Source organism: Rhipicephalus microplus, chromosome 5, assembly GCF_043290135.1.
Source record: "Rhipicephalus microplus isolate Deutch F79 chromosome 5, USDA_Rmic, whole genome shotgun sequence".
NCBI classification, from domain to species: Eukaryota; Metazoa; Arthropoda; class Arachnida; order Ixodida; family Ixodidae; genus Rhipicephalus; species Rhipicephalus microplus.
The window spans coordinates 92,049,047-92,068,753 of NC_134704.1; the positions used below are offsets into that span (position 1 = coordinate 92,049,047).

At 43.7% G+C, this 19,707-nt stretch overlaps 1 protein-coding gene across 1 annotated transcript; it reads right to left on the reverse strand.

Moving 5' to 3' along the window:
• Positions 1-1,340: 1,340 nt before the first annotated feature.
• LOC119174344 (uncharacterized) lies at positions 1,341-19,461 on the reverse strand. The gene is made up of 7 exons (XM_037425208.2): positions 17,810-19,461; positions 17,104-17,253; positions 15,236-15,451; positions 13,185-13,280; positions 11,056-12,777; positions 10,005-10,154; positions 1,341-1,711 (listed from the first exon to the last, which is right to left on the reverse strand). Exons 1-7 carry the CDS (start codon positions 19,375-19,377, stop codon positions 1,510-1,512), a joined length of 4,104 nt encoding a protein of 1,367 aa, XP_037281105.2. The 5' UTR covers positions 19,378-19,461; the 3' UTR covers positions 1,341-1,509.
• Positions 19,462-19,707: the final 246 nt, after the last annotated feature.

The following is a 19,707-nucleotide window of genomic DNA, read 5'->3' on the forward strand; positions in this document are numbered from 1 at the left end:
GTGCGTCTGTTCGTGCGTCCACACGTACATCTGTGCGTCCGTCCCTGCTTTCGTCCATGCATCCGCTCCTGCGTCCGTCCGTGCGTCCATCCGTCCATGCAGTCATCCGTGCGTCCGTCCATGCATCTGTCTGTGTGTCCGTTCGCCACCTATTCAACACTCCAAGTACCACCATCCCGCATCTTTTCATCATATATTCCTCATATATAAGCACCGCCATCTAGTGGACATTCCAAGGACTGAACAAGAGGAGGCACACGCACACTTTCTTAGGGCTCGCGCTTCGTGTCTACTTCCCACCTTTAACCACCTCGAGTTCATGGTATATACTAGTTCACTGTATTCATGGCACTGCGGCCCAACGCTCGCTAAACACCTATAAAACCTAGGAGGCTACGCCTAGCAAGTATAACGCACCAACCTTTTTTTGTCTTCTGTTCGTTCTTGAACAATAAAAAATTCGCAGTGTGCCAGTTAACTAAAAGCCGAATTCTCCTGCCTCTCATTTCCTCTTAGCAGCCATTGGCATGTACATTGAGCACTATCTTTTATTGTTCAACAATGCCCAGAAGAAATCTCTCACCGGCACCACCTTGGAGGTAAAAATGTATACTAGTTACACACTACGACTACTACTACGACTACGAGGGACGAACGAGTGCCACTTTAAGGAGCTTCGCCCCTAAAAACATTTCTTGCTCGTAAGTGTTCCTTTAGCATTTATTGCAGTCAGCAAGCATCGGCGTCATGCATTTGAAATTTGAGCAGTTTCAACCAATACCCAAGGCTGCCGCATTGTGGCGCCGCTGTGCAACAGAGGCCATCGTTCACACGCCGGAGCGCTTGCACGGTGCGGCATGAGCTGATCACTGTGGTGGTGACCATGCATTTTCTGTGCAAGTTTTGAGGTGGCTCAAGTATTGGTGCGAGATGGCAGTGCCGAACATGATTTTCAGGCTGGTGGATGGTTCTGTTTAAAAGAGAACAACTAAGAGCCGTTTGTCGTTTACCAAGTAACAAGCATCAGCGCGGGATACGAAAGCGGGCCTACCGCTGCAAGACAGCAGTGGCTCCAATTTAGAACTTATGTGCACATGTACGTGAAGCAAGGGCATTGATACTCCCGACATCGTCGCGGCCTGGGATTGTGATTTCAATTGCCTACATATTGGGCATTTACAAAATCGATGTTCTATTGTTCAACGCACCTGGCAGCATTTGCAGCTTGTTGCACCTTGTAATTATGCTCAAAGAGGACACCCATGATCTCCTGCGCTGGCGGCTTAACTTATTTGGGAACACGAGCTACAAAAAAAGATTCTCTTGCAGCAGACACCGAATACTTTTACACGGAGTTTATTTTCCACCTGCAGGCACAAAACGTTAGGCATGACATAGAAAATACACTAGCAAACAGTACAACATATACAATCACCTCTATGGTTCTCCACAACCATATACAAATATAGCCATCGAAAATGCAGTGCAGTGGCAATTCATATACTGGAATCAACTCGCTACCTCGGCCAGCAGTAAGAGGACAACACTTTTCAAAACCAAATAACGCGGCACCATCGCATTGCTCCCCGCCTTAGATGCCTCACTTCCAGTGTAATGTGGTACTGTTCTGCCTGTTTCTGCAATATTACTCCGTGATCCTTTGAGTGGGCCTCGTTTCTTCTGCTGCACAATCTGTCCAGGATCAGGTTCTCTGTGAGAAAAAACGCTTCTTCATTACTATCAAAACTTCTAAAAGAATCATTTACCGATATGTTTGCGAAATAAACAGTTTGATTAATTTCATGACTGTTTAAATATTCGTTTATTTACTATGATATAAAAGAAAGAAGTTGTACCCAGCTACCTGTGCGCTGTTTTTTTAGACTTGAGTCACCATTTCTATATTATTTCTTCTAAATAGTTGTGCTTTCACTCAACAAGCAATTCACGTGATAGTAAAGGCCACAAGAAGGTTTGAGGGTGAGGTTCGATAAGGAGAACAGCATTATGAATGTCGTCTTACCACTTCAAAAACATTTCGAACAACTGTTAAACATTACTTCAACTGTCATGATTAAAGAATAATTGCGGCACCAACTAATTTGAATCTTAAACGCAGTAAGGGCGGCGGCTAGCTCATTTAGCCTCTGAACTGGCGTAGCTTAACAGAGCGCAGTCGCAAGGAATCATGGCCACTGCATCAAGTTAAGTGGCGTTGGGACTGTTTTTCGCTTCAACAAAAACTGAATGAAAAAAATGCAGCACGTCTGAAGGTACCAGCACTCCACTGATGCTTCTCAGGGAAGGGCATGCTTGACCCCACCTAAAGGTTTAGTTTCGTAATTACTGCAAAAACGTTGGTTACTGGCAGAGTCACGCAGCACTCCTCCTCTTTGTTCGTTCCAAAGACACCCGACCGGTTTCCTGAACACTTGAACAGCGATCGTCAGCTGCCTTAACGTGCTTTCACTTGCGCATAAAACAAGCGACGCCTTCGTACTTTATCCTGAACCACTCGGTGACACCCATGCCGACGGCAAAAAGTGGGCCAAACTGTTCATATAGGTATTATTTTAACAAAAATGTTTTGGTAAAGAGGAAGGCTTACTAAAAAAGCTCTCCCTAAGAGCGTCTGCGCGGGCTGTTCAGGCTAACCATGTTCATTGTAAACAGGTTATCATAGTTGGGCGCCTCATTTCCTTCACTTATATTGCACTTAATTTTAATAAGAGCGAGGCCCCTTAGGTCCAGCGTCACCGTCGAAGCTCCCTGCATCGGGCCAGTGCGCCGAGCAAAATGAAATGGGCGCGCTTACTTACGGCGCAGCGGGAGGACAGGTGCGGCGGCACATGGCTCGCGCTGCGCAGCGCGCGCCGCACACTCACTCGTTTAGTCATTCCCGTGACCAAGCGCAGCAGACGCTCTATCGTTTGCCTACCGTTTCTAAGGGGTTTTGCTCATCTGTAGCATTCGTACACAGAGCTATTACAAGTTTTGCTTATGACTTTCTCATTATTTCAAAGTACCAGAGCTATTCTCTACAGACTTTTGTTACTCTAGAACATTAATTTCAGCCAGTTCTGCTCATGGGCGTATAGGTTAGGTTAGGTTAGGTCATTACCGGAGAGTTCTAACCAATGACAGACAGTACCTACGAGCAAAATATTTTCCGAATTCGGTAGTTTATTCCATGCATTTCAGTGATGAATGTCGCAGAACAAAGTTAAGGACTTGTAAATTGAACTAACTTTAGACTGCGCATCTTCATGAGTACAAGACAATATTACTAGTGCAGTCGTTGTGCTTAAAATAAAAGGTGAAAACTTAACTTACAAAAGTGCAAGGCGAATAGAAAATATTTTTTATTGATAAGCCACATATGTTGAAGTAATTTATCGGCTAACTTGGCCCTGTAAGTGTCTGCTGATGACTAAAGTATCACCCGATAAAGTTTGTCAATAAATTTACTATAGAATCATCAATCATTAGCGAAATTTGATGTTTCCTCACAGCATTCATAATAACTTTTCTCATCAAGGCAGATACCTTGAGGTGGCTAGACATGTTAATTATGTCTGTAATAAAATTAAATTTTATTAACCTCTTACATAACGAGAAAAAACGGTCAGGTTAAATTGGAGCATTGCTTTCATTCGCGCAAGAAGGTCATTGTTGCTTTGAGATATTGAAAAATTGGCCTCTGGTGATTGGTGCAGGGCAAGGAAGTTAAATCCAGTTCATCATAGAAAGCGAAACTAAAGATCCAATGATCCCAACTATCAGGTGACCAGAATAACGCCACTGTTGACGACCACGATTTGATGTGGTGTTAGTTTTGCACGTGTTAACTTAGGTTCACCACACGTGCTCTAATCGCTAAGGATACCCGTACGTCCGCAATAAGAAGTAGAGTGGTGGTTGGTACCAAAGTCGATTTGTCTGTGACCATTTGCTTAAGCAGTTCACGTACCTTCTTGATTCAAGAGCAGTATTTCGATGAGGCAGTGTGTGAGCCATTAAAGTTGCCACATTTAAGAAATGTGGATTGACACACATCTCCCAAAGGGGGTTCTGCGCACCGGGGCAGCATAGCGACTTTGGACAGATGCCCTTGACGTGAGCTAGTTTAAATCACTGGTGACACTGAAGGGGGTTTTCCACAAAAGTCCGAACAGGATGTCGAAAATGTGCGACTTTGACATGGGATGGTGTGCAGTCACCTTTGAAGACCAGTTTCAGGCAGTGTGACTTCCCATGGTGGTGTACCTGAGTGATGACAGTTCCCGCAACGCCCTGCCAGCAGAAGTGAAGCCAGCTTTTGCATTGCAAAGATGTCGGAAACATGCTATTTTCTGACAGTGCCCCCACTTGAAGATCAAGGAGCTTTCATATGTTAGTGTAAATGCTACGTTAGTTCTGTAATAAAATATAGTTGTTTCCTATAAAATAGCACACAGAAACGAGTATGGGTGACCACCTCTCTGTTGAACTTTGCCTCCAATTATAGGCGCTTACTAAAGAAAACTAGTAACAATAATACGCTGTTGGAGCACAACGCAACCCTAAAACGTTTTCACTTTCGTTCCAAATGCCCCCAAAAATATAACTGTTCTTCTCTGTTGGCTTTGGGCTGTAGTTTCACAGAGAAATTGGTCAAATATTATTATTCGCGAATAGCAGACCCCTCCCTATTTGCAAACAGCGTCAAGTCACTGCCCCACCCACCATACCCTCCCTCGGAGCAGGAGCTGGTTTGCAAGAAAGTTCCGTCGGTGGGTCCTTCTGTATGGCAGCGCTGCGTGTGTTTATGCATTCCTTCGACAGATATTTCGGTGCTTTGCTATTCTCTAAACTCACAGCTTTTAAAAGGAAGCGTTGCTGCATACGGTGCACAAATGTGGTCGGTTACCATGCAGAAATTCGCGCGTCGTAGAAAACTAGCCCCAAACAGCGCGCTACTTTACCACACTCAGACACCAGCGGGGCTGTTTTGCCAGCCACCGACTTCATGTGCGCTGGTGACGTCACACTGTGACGTACCCCGGAAGAGGTTCCTTTGGCAAATTCTTAGAGTAGTAGCAGTCACTCCGCAGAAAGGGCTGCAATGTTCCCATCTCACCCGACCGCCTGTCTGCACTAGTTCAAAAGTAACTTCACGATAGTATTGTTAACCACATGATTCCAGAGTGTGTTTCAGGTTTGAGCAGTTGGGCTCAACGTTGATGGTATTGCTTCAAGAAATTAAATCAAAAACAATTGTTAGCGTTGCTATACTAGTACTAGAGGCTAGATTTATAGGCACTAATAAAAAGGGTTTAGGCAACCAAACTAGGCAGGTAAAACGCCGTCTAAGACCCCTAAAATTGCAAATATAAGCACACTAAGCTGTGAATAAATTCAAATTTTCAAAGAATACGTGTGGGATCTGTTTCTACTGCAAGAAAAAAAGCAGAAATGTTTTAGTTTATGATCGTACAAGGGCGACAATAGTCTAGGATAGGCACGATTGTTTTTTCGGCAGCGTTTGCAGAACACAGTTTCTCCTTCTCTAGTCATGCATGATGAGTTTAGCGTCCACCGAATAAAAACGCTCCTGGGTCGCTTTCTTTACGGCATGGGTGAGAAAGGCCACACAGGAGCAAGGAAGGAAGGAAGAAACAAAAGGGAGAATGCCGGGAGGTTAACCAGAAAGACATCCGGTTGGGTAACCTACACTGGAAGATTAAGGAAGGGGACAAGAAATATGAAGAAAGGGGGAAGAGAAGGAAAAGAAATACGGGAGAGACAGGCAGCAAATTCACTGCAGCGTGTAGAACTGCACCACAAGTCAGAGGCGTTCATACAGGAGCAAATAGGCGCAGCGGTAATAGGCAGGGAGGGTCTTTAAGCATTGCGTAAACTTAGTCTAACCACATGGGGTCAATTTTTCTTCTGTCTGTGGACACCTTAAATGACCTTTCGCAAGATTTGAGATTTTCTAGCAGGCAACAGAAATGCGTGCACTGGGCGCTCGCGACCTTCTCTTCCAAGATTTGCTATACTACGCATCATTAAAATAAATGAAATATCAGACTTGATCTTCATCTGGCGGGCACACGTCCCAACCTGGTGGAGGTGGCATATATAATTACCAAGGAAAGGTCCTGCGTACGTCAAACTGACACTGCGAAAATTAATTAAGGCGATGTGTGTAATTCGTGCAATCTGTTGCCTGAATAGAATTATGAAGGTTGACACCAATATTAAACGATACAAACAGAATCTGTGCGTGTTTTTTTTAACTTCATATCGAGCGAGATGGGGAATTCATCTGCCTCCATTATGTTTGCGGTGGTGATCTCGCATCGTGCCAGTGCCACCATTCACCACACTTGGCGTGTTTTTGGTGAATCGTCTCTTAGAGCAGTTCCAGCAGTGCGACGTTGTGTATCGGGGTGAGGATGCAGGATATGTGCCAACCTCACCACACGAGTGCGCATAGAGAGATCCATCCCGCAGAAACAGGCAGCACAAAGCAGAGAACGTTGAAACCACACGACACTGTTTGCGTGCACGACCTGGGATAAGGATGACATGCAAATGTAATCCTGCGTGTATGACGTATTGATGCATCTGTGTCGTGTGATCTTCTGACTCCGTGTTGGTCCGATATTGAAGAGAGCAGAGAAGAAGTTTCGCTTGCGAAGTCTACACCGAGCGAGTGGCAAAGGTTTCAAGCTTATCTCTTCGCATCATGCTTTCCCGGCTCGTCATGAACCAATTAAAAGAAACGTTTCATTCGGCGCGCAACAAGTAAAATACATGTATAGAGGCTAGTCGGCCATCCTATTGGCCAAGAGGCATTGAATACTAATATAGGTCACACGCGAGAGAATTTTGAAAGCTCAATTTTGCCCGGTAACACGAATACCAGTCTTAAACAGTACTAAAAAGCAAAATTTGAGGTTAATTAGCGCTAGTAAAGGCATAATTCTTTAAAGTAGGCATTTATAGTCACATATAGGAATGGAGGCACAAACGTTCAAAATAGGCATTTAGAGGCAGTATAAAAACATTATAAAAGTTCTTCTTAACCTCTAATTTATGCTCATACAACAAAGTGGCACAATGTAGCAACGTTCGAAACAAAATAGGCATTTGCCTATAATACGGCCTCTATGTATTACAATTCAGGTAAGGTTAAAATTTTGAAGTTGAAATTTACGTGTATTCACTGGACATTATTTGAAGTAAGAGACTCCTCAAACCGAATTTGGAGACTCGAGATAACTCTGCAGTTTCATAGTTCTCCATGCGTTCCGCGCCATACTGGCTGATTATGAGCAACAAACGTTGTGGGAGTAACTCTGAGTGAATAACCTAAGCTACGATTAACAAGCGTGAGTGCTCATCTGAGTTTCCAGCCCTTCGTGACGTCGGCATCAGTGTGACGTATACAAAGAATGCTTGTGGTGTTGAAAAAAAAAAGTTGGCCGTTGTCGTCGTCGTGGATATTGACGGGGTCACACGAAAGCACGACTGGCACCCAACGAGGCCTTCTCCTCGCCCCTATTGCGCCCTTTTCAGGATGCTTTCAAGGTGGTTTTGGCTGGTTGCGCCACGAATGCTTTACTTTTTCTTGAGGAAGGGGGGGGGGGCACGATCAAAGTACCCCTGTCGTTACATTCCTTACCCCACACGACTCCCCCTGATTTTAAAACTGTGCGTTCCGCGTTACCGAATCTTGAACACGCAATGTCTCAGGTGCTCCCCGCTGTGGAACGCTAGTTTCTAATAATTTTAAGCGGCTGCTTTGAAGTGACGCTAAACTTTGTTGAAATTACCTTAATTACAGAATAAATTACACTATTGACGACTGCATTTCAGCACTATCAGATGCATGGCTACAAATAAGAGTAAAAAAAGTCCCAAAATTTTTCATTATCAGGCGTTCCTTTGACGTTCCTAACAATGAAGCGTAAGGTTTATAAAAAGTATTTTATTATTATGTTTCCAGAACCAGTTCACTTTCCTTATGCAGAAGATACCAACCAGGTTTGGGACCATGCATTTCTCGAATGAAAAGACTTATGCACTCCTGACTGGCAAAGCTGGAAGCAGCACACCGAGATTCATCACACGAATGCTAGTGCACACAGCATAAAGAGGAACGCTGAGATTATAGAATAAAACAAAAACGTAGTCACAAGTAAGGTGGTCTACACTATTTGCAAGAAACACCGTTAACGTAATTAAAAGCGATTTCCGTGACATCTATGACTTGTTCTGCATGGTTTAGCTGTTTTAGGTTTATTCCAGTACCATTAGTATTAGCGCTTCATCGCGGGTCTGATAGGCGCTGGGGCTACTGTAACCCTCCAGGATTAGGTGGTGGTGAATACCTGTCAGCGAAAGATAAGAACAAGTTTGAGAGCAACGAATGCATACACTTCGCCGGCTTTGTGGTTTCAGGTGCAGTAACCGGCCATGGCCGAGGTATTTCCCAGATTAAGGATGTATTGTTGCCCTCCATCACAAGGCCACTACTAGTGCAACCAAGCATAGCTGGCTCAAATTCTGCACTACTCTCAATAGTTCACAAGGCCGAGGCTGTCCTAAAAAGTGTGCAGGCAATAAAAACGCGAGGCTTCATTACGTATGTCACCTTGCAGCTCTGCAGCTTCAGTTGCACGGAAAAATGAGAGCGATGGCTCATACAGCCGCTATAGCGCTTAAGTTTCCACAAGGAAAGCGTGCTCTATTCAAGCAAGCCGTAAATGTCTTCCCCCGGATTGTCAATATATCGGCATGGTTATTCAAGGGGATTGCAGAAAATAATAGCAATATTCTGTTGTTACTGACAACGACAGAGCGTATCACGCAGGAATTATTTGAATCTTCGCCCTCATTGGTTGACATTTCTAGCATAAGAAATGCACAGTTATCACGCACGTTATCGTAACTTATTTTTTAAAGCGACGTTTTGAACCAGAATACTGGAGGGACCTTATGCTTCAGTCAGCCATGTTCGCTTTCAGAATTTAATGGTGTTTTCCATGGTCACGTATCATTTTCTTTCAAAGTTTCAATTCGGTATCCTGTTTATTCTCCTTTTATAGTTGGTAGAATACAAACTTTATAAATACTCGATGCCTTACATCAAACCACAACAACAAGAAATTTTGCAGATTATTTACTTTCTTTAACAAAACGTAAAACAAGCCATGGTAAAGCAAGGTTTGAGAGAGAACGTGGCTGGTGTTATTTTCACCATGCTTCAAGAAATATAGACCAAGTGCTTTTTGACACACGACGGAGTACTGTAAGATAATAATGCAGTACCTGGATAGCGTGTTGTCACCTAATTGGCAGTCTTAAATTAGGTTTTCTTCATTGATAGGGGAAGGTAATTCGTTCCTATGGAAAGATATTGAACAAAGAGAATATAGGCTTTAGGTGTACAGAAAGGGCTAAATTATTGTGGTTTTCAACCTTAAGACCAAGCAATAATATGCTTCCAGGAGTAACTTCCTTCAGACGCATGCGGTTTTGACTACGTATCCCACTTCAGCCAGGCACATCGGTAGAGGTCAAATGTGTTAGCTTTTAATAGCAGGCTTCGAAGATTGGACGGGATGTTGACTTAGTCCCATACTTTTTAATGCGCTTGTGCTGCCACTTCCATCTTTTTGTGTTTTTAATTTTTAGGACTTGCTTTCTAACTTTTTTGCTTCCCCTTTTACATCGTTATAAGCCAGAGTATGCAGATGTGAGCTATTAGCGGGCTTCAAATGGCCCCTATGAATATATATTCCCTGCTCGCATATATACCACTCATATTCAAAAAAAGGGGTTGTGAAGGAAGCAATAAAGTGGAGTTATCATTATAAGCCAATAATTCTATTTCGTCCAACCACTATAACGACAACAGTAATTTAAGATTTTTTATAAGGTCACTATGTCACTATAACATAGTACGAGCAGCAACACACAGCATCTTTAAAACATTGCACAAAATTACTCACTCTTTCACGAGAATGCTCTTCCACATCGCACAAATATTTTGCCTTGGACCTTGACTTCGGGTAATGTTGTTCGGTACAATGTTTATATACGCCGGGTCGAAAGAGGAGTACCTCGGCCAAGGTACCTTTGATCCGGGTATCATTGGGCGCCTAAAAGAAAAAGAAATACAGAATGCGACATATGTATAAAGCCTTGCATTGTGCATTTTGTCCGTGTCATTTCGCATACAGACATTCTGCATAAAGACAATTAAAGCTGTATATATTCGGAAGATTGAAGGTTGAGTTAACTATAATTTATGAATACCGGGTGTCGCTAGCGTGAAAATTTAAATAGCTATACGAACCAAAGTTCCTGCCATGAATAAGCTAAGATCGCTTGTCGGAACACTAGGTCTAGTGGTAGACCATGTTCAAAGATTTTTGACGCTTTTAAGAGAGTCAGAAACTGTGAAAAAAACCAACATGGGTGACCGCTGAAGCATAACGCACACACAAATATCTCCATCCACCGGCGTTGGAGCATATTCTGCGGAAGATTATTGATTATGATTCAAGTATAATCGAGAAATTACAGGCTCTCAGAAAGATACCAGGCATTGAATGAATCTCGGTGCTAGACAATTTTACAAAATATCAAGGAAGTAATTACGAACTGCCATTCTGCAGTGTAAACACGTCCTTGTCGTTTCAGGGGTGACATAATCGGACACTGTAATATTATTGTAAGAAAGTCTCAGAATGACTTCGTTCTAAGTCGACTTAACTACATGAACTGTATCACTTTGAACTGCCTGCAACATTTTTCACGTGTGCTGTTTTAATATTGATAAACCAGGCCAGCTGCCGGGTCATAAAGTCTTTTATCCTCAAGAACATCTGTGATAAAAAAACATAAGTGAGTCGTAAGCGCTAGAATTAGGGATTCGCCAACACTGGCTGAGGATCAAGGCAAATTTAAATTGACGAAAAAATACTAGTGTTAGTGATGTCACACACAATTCAAGGAAAGGGCTGTATATAATCAGAACAGAATAATTAAAAAACTTACCCTGTCTTTACAAACTGTGACACAGAAGTGACCATTGCTTTCATAAACTGCTCCTCTGCGGCGGTGTACTTCAGCTGCTTAAGGCGATCGTAATCCTGTTGTCGAATCCCAGGAATGAACTTCTCTTCATCTCTGAGGAACACAATGGAGCCCAGGTCAAATGCGAGGTCGTCTCCATGAGATGCCTGAAACCATGCTGGCCAGGGGCTGAATGACGGTCTATAGTCGAACACGTATCTAAAGACAGCTATCTTCTGCTCTGACGCCTCATCTGCGAAGAATGTGGCAGGGCATACGAACAAACCGTCTCCCAAAATCTCACTTAGAATAGTAATCACGTCTTTTGTGTCGTGGCCGAGAGATGATTCCGAAAAGTAGAATTTAGTGATCTCTGTCACATCTTCATCTGATAGTTTAAAAGCAGTTTGAATAGCCTTTTGAACGGCCAATCTATAGTCAAGGATAAGTAGGTCTTTGAATCGGGGCACCGCTTTCATTACGTTGTAGAGGAACAAGGCGCCTTCGTTGGCCGTAGTACCGATCATGATTTCCTTGCTCCTGATGTTGTTCTTCCAAGTGCTGATCATATAAGGATCATCCGGCAGATATTCATCCCCATAGACTGGTCCGTATGTAGAGTTCTTTACATAGAGATCTTTAACTTGCTCAAGCAACTGGGATTCGTTTACACCTCTCAAGCATTTCAAAACCGCACCAATTTCCCGCTCTTTCGCCGCATCGCACGTAAGATTCGCACCGAGTTCCCTAATGCTATCCACTGAGCGAGAAGAAAATTTTGACACAATATTCATGGGACTGCCACTCAGCAGAACAAGCCTCTTAAACAGTCCAACACTATGCGGTGATATGGCATGAAAACCAGCAGAGATAGCTCCAGCACCGTGTCCCATAAGAGTAACTTCTTTGGAGTCTCCGCCGAAGTAGCCAATGTTGCGTTGTACCCAGGTAAGTGCAAGCTGCTGGTCCCACAGCCCCCAGTTTCCAGGCAGATCTTCGTTTCCAACGGAGAGAAAGCCGAACACGTTGAGGCGGTAATTGAAGCTCACAAATATGGTATCAGTCATTGCTGCGAAGTTTCCGCCATCGGGAAGGTAGGGGCTCGAGTCCCCCCATTGAAAATTTGTACCATGAACGAATACCACTACTGGAAGCTTCTTGATGTCACAGGAGTCATCCTGGCACACCGACACTGGCTTACGGACGTTGAGGTGAAGACAGTCTTCCGAATAATCAGTATAGTAGAAGCTAACGTCGTCCGTGTAGTAATGTGCAGTCTGTGGACACGGCTTCGGCTTGTTTACGGCGGCGTATGCTCCGTTCCACGGCTTGGCAAGTACGGGTTTCCCGAAGCGAAGGGGGCCTGTCGGTGACTGTGCGTACGGTATGCCGAGGTATACGTCGACGGCCTTACCTCCAATTGACATGCGCACTCCTGAAACGAGGCCCGTGGCAGTCTTGATGACGGGTGCCTGGCCATCTTCGGCAGCGACCACGAATGTCAGTAATGCGGCAGCGAGAAGCAACAAGGCGTGCAAAGCGGCCATGTGGCCGCACGGGAAAACAGTCTCTATCGGACTTCCCCTCACTATTAGGCGAGTTCGAAATAGGCATGAGTTCGCTCTCATTCGTCGATTTCTTCGAAGCGTGGTTCCAGGGCATCGGAAGCCCTGCCAGAAGCCAGGTTTTCTGTATCGCGGCGATCTAAGTGTTCAAGGATGCCTTATGAAAGTAGGTCCCATTACTCCGCCGCTGCAGTGCGATGGAAGCCTGCCAGGAGACGCTTTCTTTTCACGCGTGCCGTCGTTATGTAAATTCGTAGTGTTTTTTTTTCTTCTGAATCAAAATATCTTTTGAACGAAAATAATGAACCACAGCAATTTGTCGCAAACCAAAACATCTGAATGAATCCGAATTTTCAGGAGACATAATTAGGGCTTGGGTTGAAGTTTTTTCTATATATTCTGTTATGTTTGTCTGCAGCCCCTTGTACAAGGTGACAACCACTGATGGTAGGCCGCCAGTTTGCAGAAAAAAAAATAACACAGTTTACGTTGTCTTGTACAGTCATCAGCGAGATTAACACGAACGCTCCAATGCGCGGCCCCTACTTTGAGTGATGGCAGTCGCGCAGCGCTGCAAGCTGTTGCCTCTTCGATAGTATGTCGGCATGCATAGACAACAACTCGGCAACAGAATGCATATAGCTTCGCGGCGCAAGAGTCAATTAAACTGTTTCAGGACACACAGTGGGGCGTTCGTGTTAAGCTTGATGAGGACTGTTCTTTATCAGCTTTCACAGGGCGTTCTAGTTTTGTCGGAATCACTGAATATAACATATCAGATGGCTGTTTGCCAGGTTTATCAAGAAAGAAACTTTGAAAAACTTGAAACTTGGAATATCTCATTTTCGCCTAGCATAATCACATTGCGGCTTTGATGTTTGGTAATCATCTTCGTGGTATACAGAATGACAAGCATGATATTTTTCAAATTAGTTCATTGCACAATCTCTCTGTGCGTACGTACGTGAGTGCGTACACACTTTTGTGTGTGTGGGGGGGGGGTATGGGTGAGTGCATGGGTGCGTGTGTTCGTGCATGTTTGTGAATAGAAAATGCGCGTGTGTTGTGTGTGTTTGTGCGTGCGTGTGCGTGCGTGCGTGCGCGTGAGTGTGCGTGTGTGTGTGTGTGTGTGTGTGTGCGTGTGTGTGTGTGCTTTAATGTGCGTGTTTCGTTTGTTGGATGAGCGGGTGGGTGCCTGCTTGCGCGTGTGTATGCGAAGAAAAATTAGTAAGGGGAGGCGTGCACGCGTGTCTGTGTGTGGGGAGGGAAGATACATGCGTGCATGCTTGTAAAAACTACTTAAAATGCTGAAGATTCATTTTCCTGCATTTTACTTTGTCACGTTCGCGGCATAGAGTCTCATACGAAAATACCCAGAGTGGGATCTGGCGCTAGTGTCTACGTGGGCTCCTTCCCACATGGGAATGATGGGAAGTACAGGCTTCGGATCTACTTCGGATGGATAACGCTCTTGAGACTCGCGACGCTTCTTTTCCGAGTGAGGAACAAAATGTTATGAAGTTATATTAAATTGAAACTTGCTTCATTCTTTCGTACGCAAACTTTACTGCAAGAAGATTTTGTGATCATGTCGTAGATGCGAAACATGGACAAATTTAACCATCAGGGTATGCATCGCTTTGCTATAGCGTTCCAGATTTGGTACGAAGATTTAATGAATTATTTTTACAACACTTTAAAAGAAACGTGCTTATTTTTCTCTGAAAAGTACGCATTATACATTTATGCCATTAACTGTACAGTATCTAGTGAAAAATACTTATCGTTTCATCTTCTGCGACGCTAGGTGTGTCTGTCCCAGTGGTCTGCCCCCAACGCACCTCTGGATTCGTTGTAAAGTCGAGTCAGCTGAGCGGGATGGTGCGTCTACTTAGCTTCGTCATCGCTTTGCAGTCAATTCAAAACGAGTTTGGACAAGACGCGCTCGCGAAAAACATGAACGTGAGGCAAGACCCTGCACTGGCATGAAACGCTAAATCTAGGCGCAGCGGTGCATGAGCACACGACACTTCGTTTAAACTGTCAAATGCGATTCGTAAAGCTCCAACGTCGCAGCAAATCAGGAGATTCAGTGGTTCTCAGTTTCTTTGAGAAAGAAAGCCACTGCTTCAGCCAGTTATACCACACCCCACTACCCGCACTTTTCGAAGAACAAAACTGAAACTGTAGCAAAAGGTTTGTAGATACGTCACAAGCTAACCCTATCCAATCCGAAGCCCGTACTTCCCATAATTCCCATGAGGTACACGATCGCAGCGCCAGATTCCTCTCTAGGTATTATTGTATGAACCTCTATGCGTTCGCGGCATTACTTCTCAATGAGCCCAACGGTTTATAGATGGCTGGTGCGGGGCTGCACTTGAGTGGTGTGATTGTTAAAGCCCTTTTTATGGCATGTAAGAAGTTCTTGCCAGAGAGCGAAGTGCTTACTGGCGTGGGTCGCTTATGAAGTTCACAGTTCCACGTGTTGTTTTTGCATATTTCTTGTGAACCTAATAATAGGTACACATTCGGCACGCTGATTGTAACCACATCCACACAAACATTTATTAATAATTCACAAATATTATAAAAACTAAGAATTAGACGGTACAACCGCGATGTGCATAGAAAGCACAAACGCGGCACTTGCCACAGTGAGGCAGTGGCCGACATAAGAGGTTTCCGTGGCACCCGATACATGCTTTGCAGTTGGCTGCTCCGTCTTCTCCCCGACTGCTGAAGTAGTCTTTTTTGACGTCTTAGAAGAAGTTAGTTTTCTTGGGGCATCCTGCGTACTAGTTCCAGGTTCTCTGGAAAAAACAAAAAAAAACCACAGTGTGTTGTTATCCTTAAATACAAAGTGAGCCAAACAAAAAAAAAACAAATACAGGCGTCAATGATAAAATTATGAACCGTGGATTCACTTGGCGTCTGGTATCGTTCGTGGTGGGGGTGGTATAACTCTATAGTGAAGCCTAATCAGGCGGCTTGCTTGTCTTAGCCCCGACCGCGCTGGGGGAATCTTGAAGACATTGTCTGTTTCTCCTCTGCTGGGCTCACTGAATAGCCCACATGTGGTGCTGTATATATAAACTATGAAGCGTGGTCCACCACCGTAAGCAGAGGACTCCAAGAGAGGCGCCTTATCAGCTTTAAGTTCGACATACTTCTACTGCATGGGCTTAAAAGTGGCTGTTCCCGTCCGTCGTATTATACAGGCGTCGTTTGCGTGTATCTTTGAGTTCAACTGTTCCTCTTGTGCTAGGGTAGGACGTCGGGTGAGTTCTTGCTTGGGAGTTAATTTGCCGTTCAACGACACGAACATTTTCAATTATAGATGAAGCAGTTGCCACTTAGAGATCTGTTTGTTTAATTAGTGTAATTGTAGAAGGTGGATAGTTTGTAATTTCTATTCCTTCAGACTTGAAGCCTTTTTGGGGTCTGACAAGGAAGCCATAAAATCCACGATGGCATAATAATAATAATAATAATAATAATAATAATAATAATAATAATAATAATAATAATAATAATAATAATAATAATAATAATAATAATAATAATAATAATAATAATAATAATAATAATAATAATAATAATAATAATAATAATAATAATAATAATAATCATAATAATCATAATAATAATAATAATAATAATAATAATAATAATAATAGAGCTATCACGTGATTGATGGGAACCAGAACATTCAGCATGAACGAGCAATACTTGTTTAGGTGTGTGATAAAATAAATAACTTGTTTTCTGTAAAAAAAGCCTTGTGGCTAGTAGAAGGCATAAGCTTCGAAGTTTCGTATAAAATGTGTACGCTGAGGTTATCTGGAAACGTTGATATATTAAAATAATATTTATTTTATTTTAGGTCACAAAAGCGATTCTATGATGAGGGACACCTCAGAGGTGAGCTTAAAAACTCAGACCACGGGGAGTTGTTTACCTTGAATTTAAACCTAAGTGCATGGGCCCCTAGCAGTACACATTCATTGAAATGTGTCTGCTATGACTGGGATTCAATATCGCGACTTCCTGGTCAGCATTGAAGCCAAATAGTCGTTAGGCCTCTATGACAGGTACATGAAAAAGTTTAATACATTATAGCTATGCGTACACTGTTTTAGTAGAAAACAGAGGCATAAATTAGAGAAAAAACAACGGGAATACAGTTCAGTTCACCCTGGTAAGCCTCCTTTTACTGATGTTAAAGAAACTGAAAAATTATAATTTTGCAGTACATGCCTGCACGTGAACATATATTTCTTCCGCTATATTAATTTCTCACTCTAGTCACCTTTTTTTTCATTGAAGTCATTTTTCTTGATCTGTATTTTGTTTCACAGTTATACACAATCTGAACACTGACCACTGATTTATAAAAGGTAATCAATAATCCGCTAGGAAAATGTTATATGTAAACCCTAGAAAAAATATATATATGACTTACTTTTTCATCAGTACACGCCTCCAGACCTTACAGATCTCAGTGTTTGGTCCACGTTGCCTCGTTGTGTTGCCAGGTCGGATGTTTATGTACTCAGGGTTCGCGGACGAGTACCTCGGCCACTCTTTTCTCGTTTCTGGTATTGTAGGCTTTCTAAAATCAAATTTCCAGCTTGATGAGCAATACAATTACCATGGAAATATAGGCAGATGAGTTATTGTACTGCGATTATCGCTAATTTAAGTAACTGTTCCTCTAAAAATGTCCATTAGCTGAGCTGATGTCACACAACCATCGCTGAAAGGTATAGTACAAATATGTCAAAAATTGACAAAAAACGCATTAAGAAAATGTTTTATCACAATGTCCGAGTGAAGGTAGCACTTTGGTTAGTTTACTTGTTCCGTGAAAGAATATTTGTACACATAATTCAATCATTACGGAAAGCTTCATGCCTCATCCGCGAACGCACTTTTTGAGGGACGTCTTGTGTACTAAAGAAGTCCTAACTGAAAGAATAATATAATTAGATAGTTATGAAACATCTGCATCAGTCATCTAAGAGCAACTTTAAAGCTTTAAAAAGAACACCTGAGCAGTTATTCCTGAGACTCACTATAAACCAAGCCGAATAGCTCTTGACCACAGTTTTATACCTTCAATATTGTGCAGCACTTCCATATACAATGGTAACGTTATGTAGACTCACCCTGTTTTGACAAAATCCGACATTGACGCCACCACCGCCTTCATAAATTCCTTCTCTGCACTAGTGTATCTGAGTTGTCTGAACAAATCGTAGTCCTCCTTGCCGATTCCTGGCTCGAATCTGCTCTCATCTCCGTAAAACAATATTGAGCCCAGAGTGAAAGGGAGATCATCACCGTGAGCAACCTCAAACCAGTCGGGCCAGAAGCTAAACGAGGGTCGATAGTCGAACGTGTACCTATATACCGGAATTTTTTGCTCGGATGCAAAGTCTGCGAAGAAAGTAGCTGGGCACACGAAGAGGCCGTCTCCAAGCATTTCTCCGAGGACCCGAAGGATTTCGTCTTCGGTGAGCTCCCCCTTCGGATTGGCGAAGTATGCAGTGGTAATTTCTTTCGCAGCTCGAATGGGAATTCCCAGAGTCGTGCTAATCGCAATCGTGATTGTCGATCTATACTCTTGCGAGAGGAGACTCCTGAGATGTGGAACTAGTTTCATGGCACCATACAGAAACATTGCACCCTCGTTGGACGTAGTTCCAATAATGATCTCTGTGCTTCTAATCTTCTTCTTCCAACTACTCAGCAGAAGCGGGTCGTCTGGAACGTATTCGTCTCCGTATATCGGTCCATACAAGCTCTTACGTAGATCGAGACCGCTCAATTGCCCTAGCAACAAATTCTTGTCCCGGTGCCTCAGACAGTCCATGACTACATGCAGTTTCCGTTCTCGCACCCCTTCGCACGCCAAATCTGCACCAAGTTCCATGACGCTTCCAACAGAACGGGCCGAGAGGCTGGCGATCGCGTTCATGGGGCTGCCGCTTTGCAGAATCATCCTCTTAAAGAGACCTACACTCTCCGGAGAGACAGCGTGGAATCCAGCAGAAATTCCACCGGCACTATGACCCATTATGGTGACTTCCGAGGGATCACCGCCGAAGTTTTCAATGTTCCTCTGGATCCACTTCAGCACAAGATTCTGATCCCAGAGGCCCCAGTTTCCGGCGACTTCCTCGTTTCCCGCGGAAAGAAATCCGAACACGTTCAGGCGATAATTGAAGTTAACCATGATTGTGTTCGTTAGAGCAGCGAAGTTTCCACCGTCGTGCATAAAAAGACCAGAGTCACTCCACTGAAAGCAACCACCGTGCATAAAGACAACCACCGGAAGCTTGGAGTTACAGACGTTCTGCTCACAATCAGATGCCGGCTTCCGGACGTTAAGATAGAGGCAGTCTTCCGAATTTTTGGTGTAGTGGAAGCTCACCTCATCCGTAAGGTAGTGGACAGTTTGCGGGCACGGAGGAGGTCTCTTGATGGCTTGGAGCGTTCCGTTCCATGGCTTCTTTGGGTTTGGTTTGCTGAAGCGGAGAAGATCCGTGGGAGGTTCGCCGTAAGGAATGCCCAAATACATGTCGACTTCTCTGCCATCGATGGTTTCACGTACACCGGAAACAAGGCCGGAGTCGGTGCGGATAGCGGGAGACTCACGAATCGCGGCGTCGACGAACCGAACTGTCCACACGAGCAGTACACACTTCGAGACGCACACACGGATGGCAGTCATGTTTGCTGACCGGCGAACTTGTGCTGACAGCGTCTATACGTATATTGAGTCGTGCTCGGTAGCCCCTTTCTGCAGACTCAATTTCCATTCTTACTACTAGTATGTGTCCTCCAAGTGTATCAGAGTCGGACTTTTCTTCGCGCAAGCCAACTTCATATCGCGTATATCAGAGTGGCTGAATGCGCCATTAGAGTAAGGTCAAAGGTATTTTGGTTCAGGTCAGGCGTGGCGAACGCGATGGCTCATGGGTTTGCGTGCCAAGATTTTCCACCGTTGGGCTGTGCAACGCGAAGCAAAGTAAATTATAAGAAACTCTCCGATATATAAAAC

Excerpts from the sequence above, each read along its gene's own strand:
- LOC119174344 (XM_037425208.2), bottom strand. The coding sequence starts at position 19,377 with ATGACTGCCATCCGTGTGTGCGTCTCGAAGTGTGTACTGCTCGTGTGG. Across the intron at positions 17,254-17,809 it reads TCGGATTTTGTCAAAACAGG|AAAGCCTACAATACCAGAAA; the intron begins GTGAGTCTACAT and ends ATTTGATTTTAG. Across the intron at positions 1,712-10,004 it reads AAGAGCATTCTCGTGAAAGA|AGAACCTGATCCTGGACAGA; the intron begins GTGAGTAATTTT and ends TTTTTCTCACAG.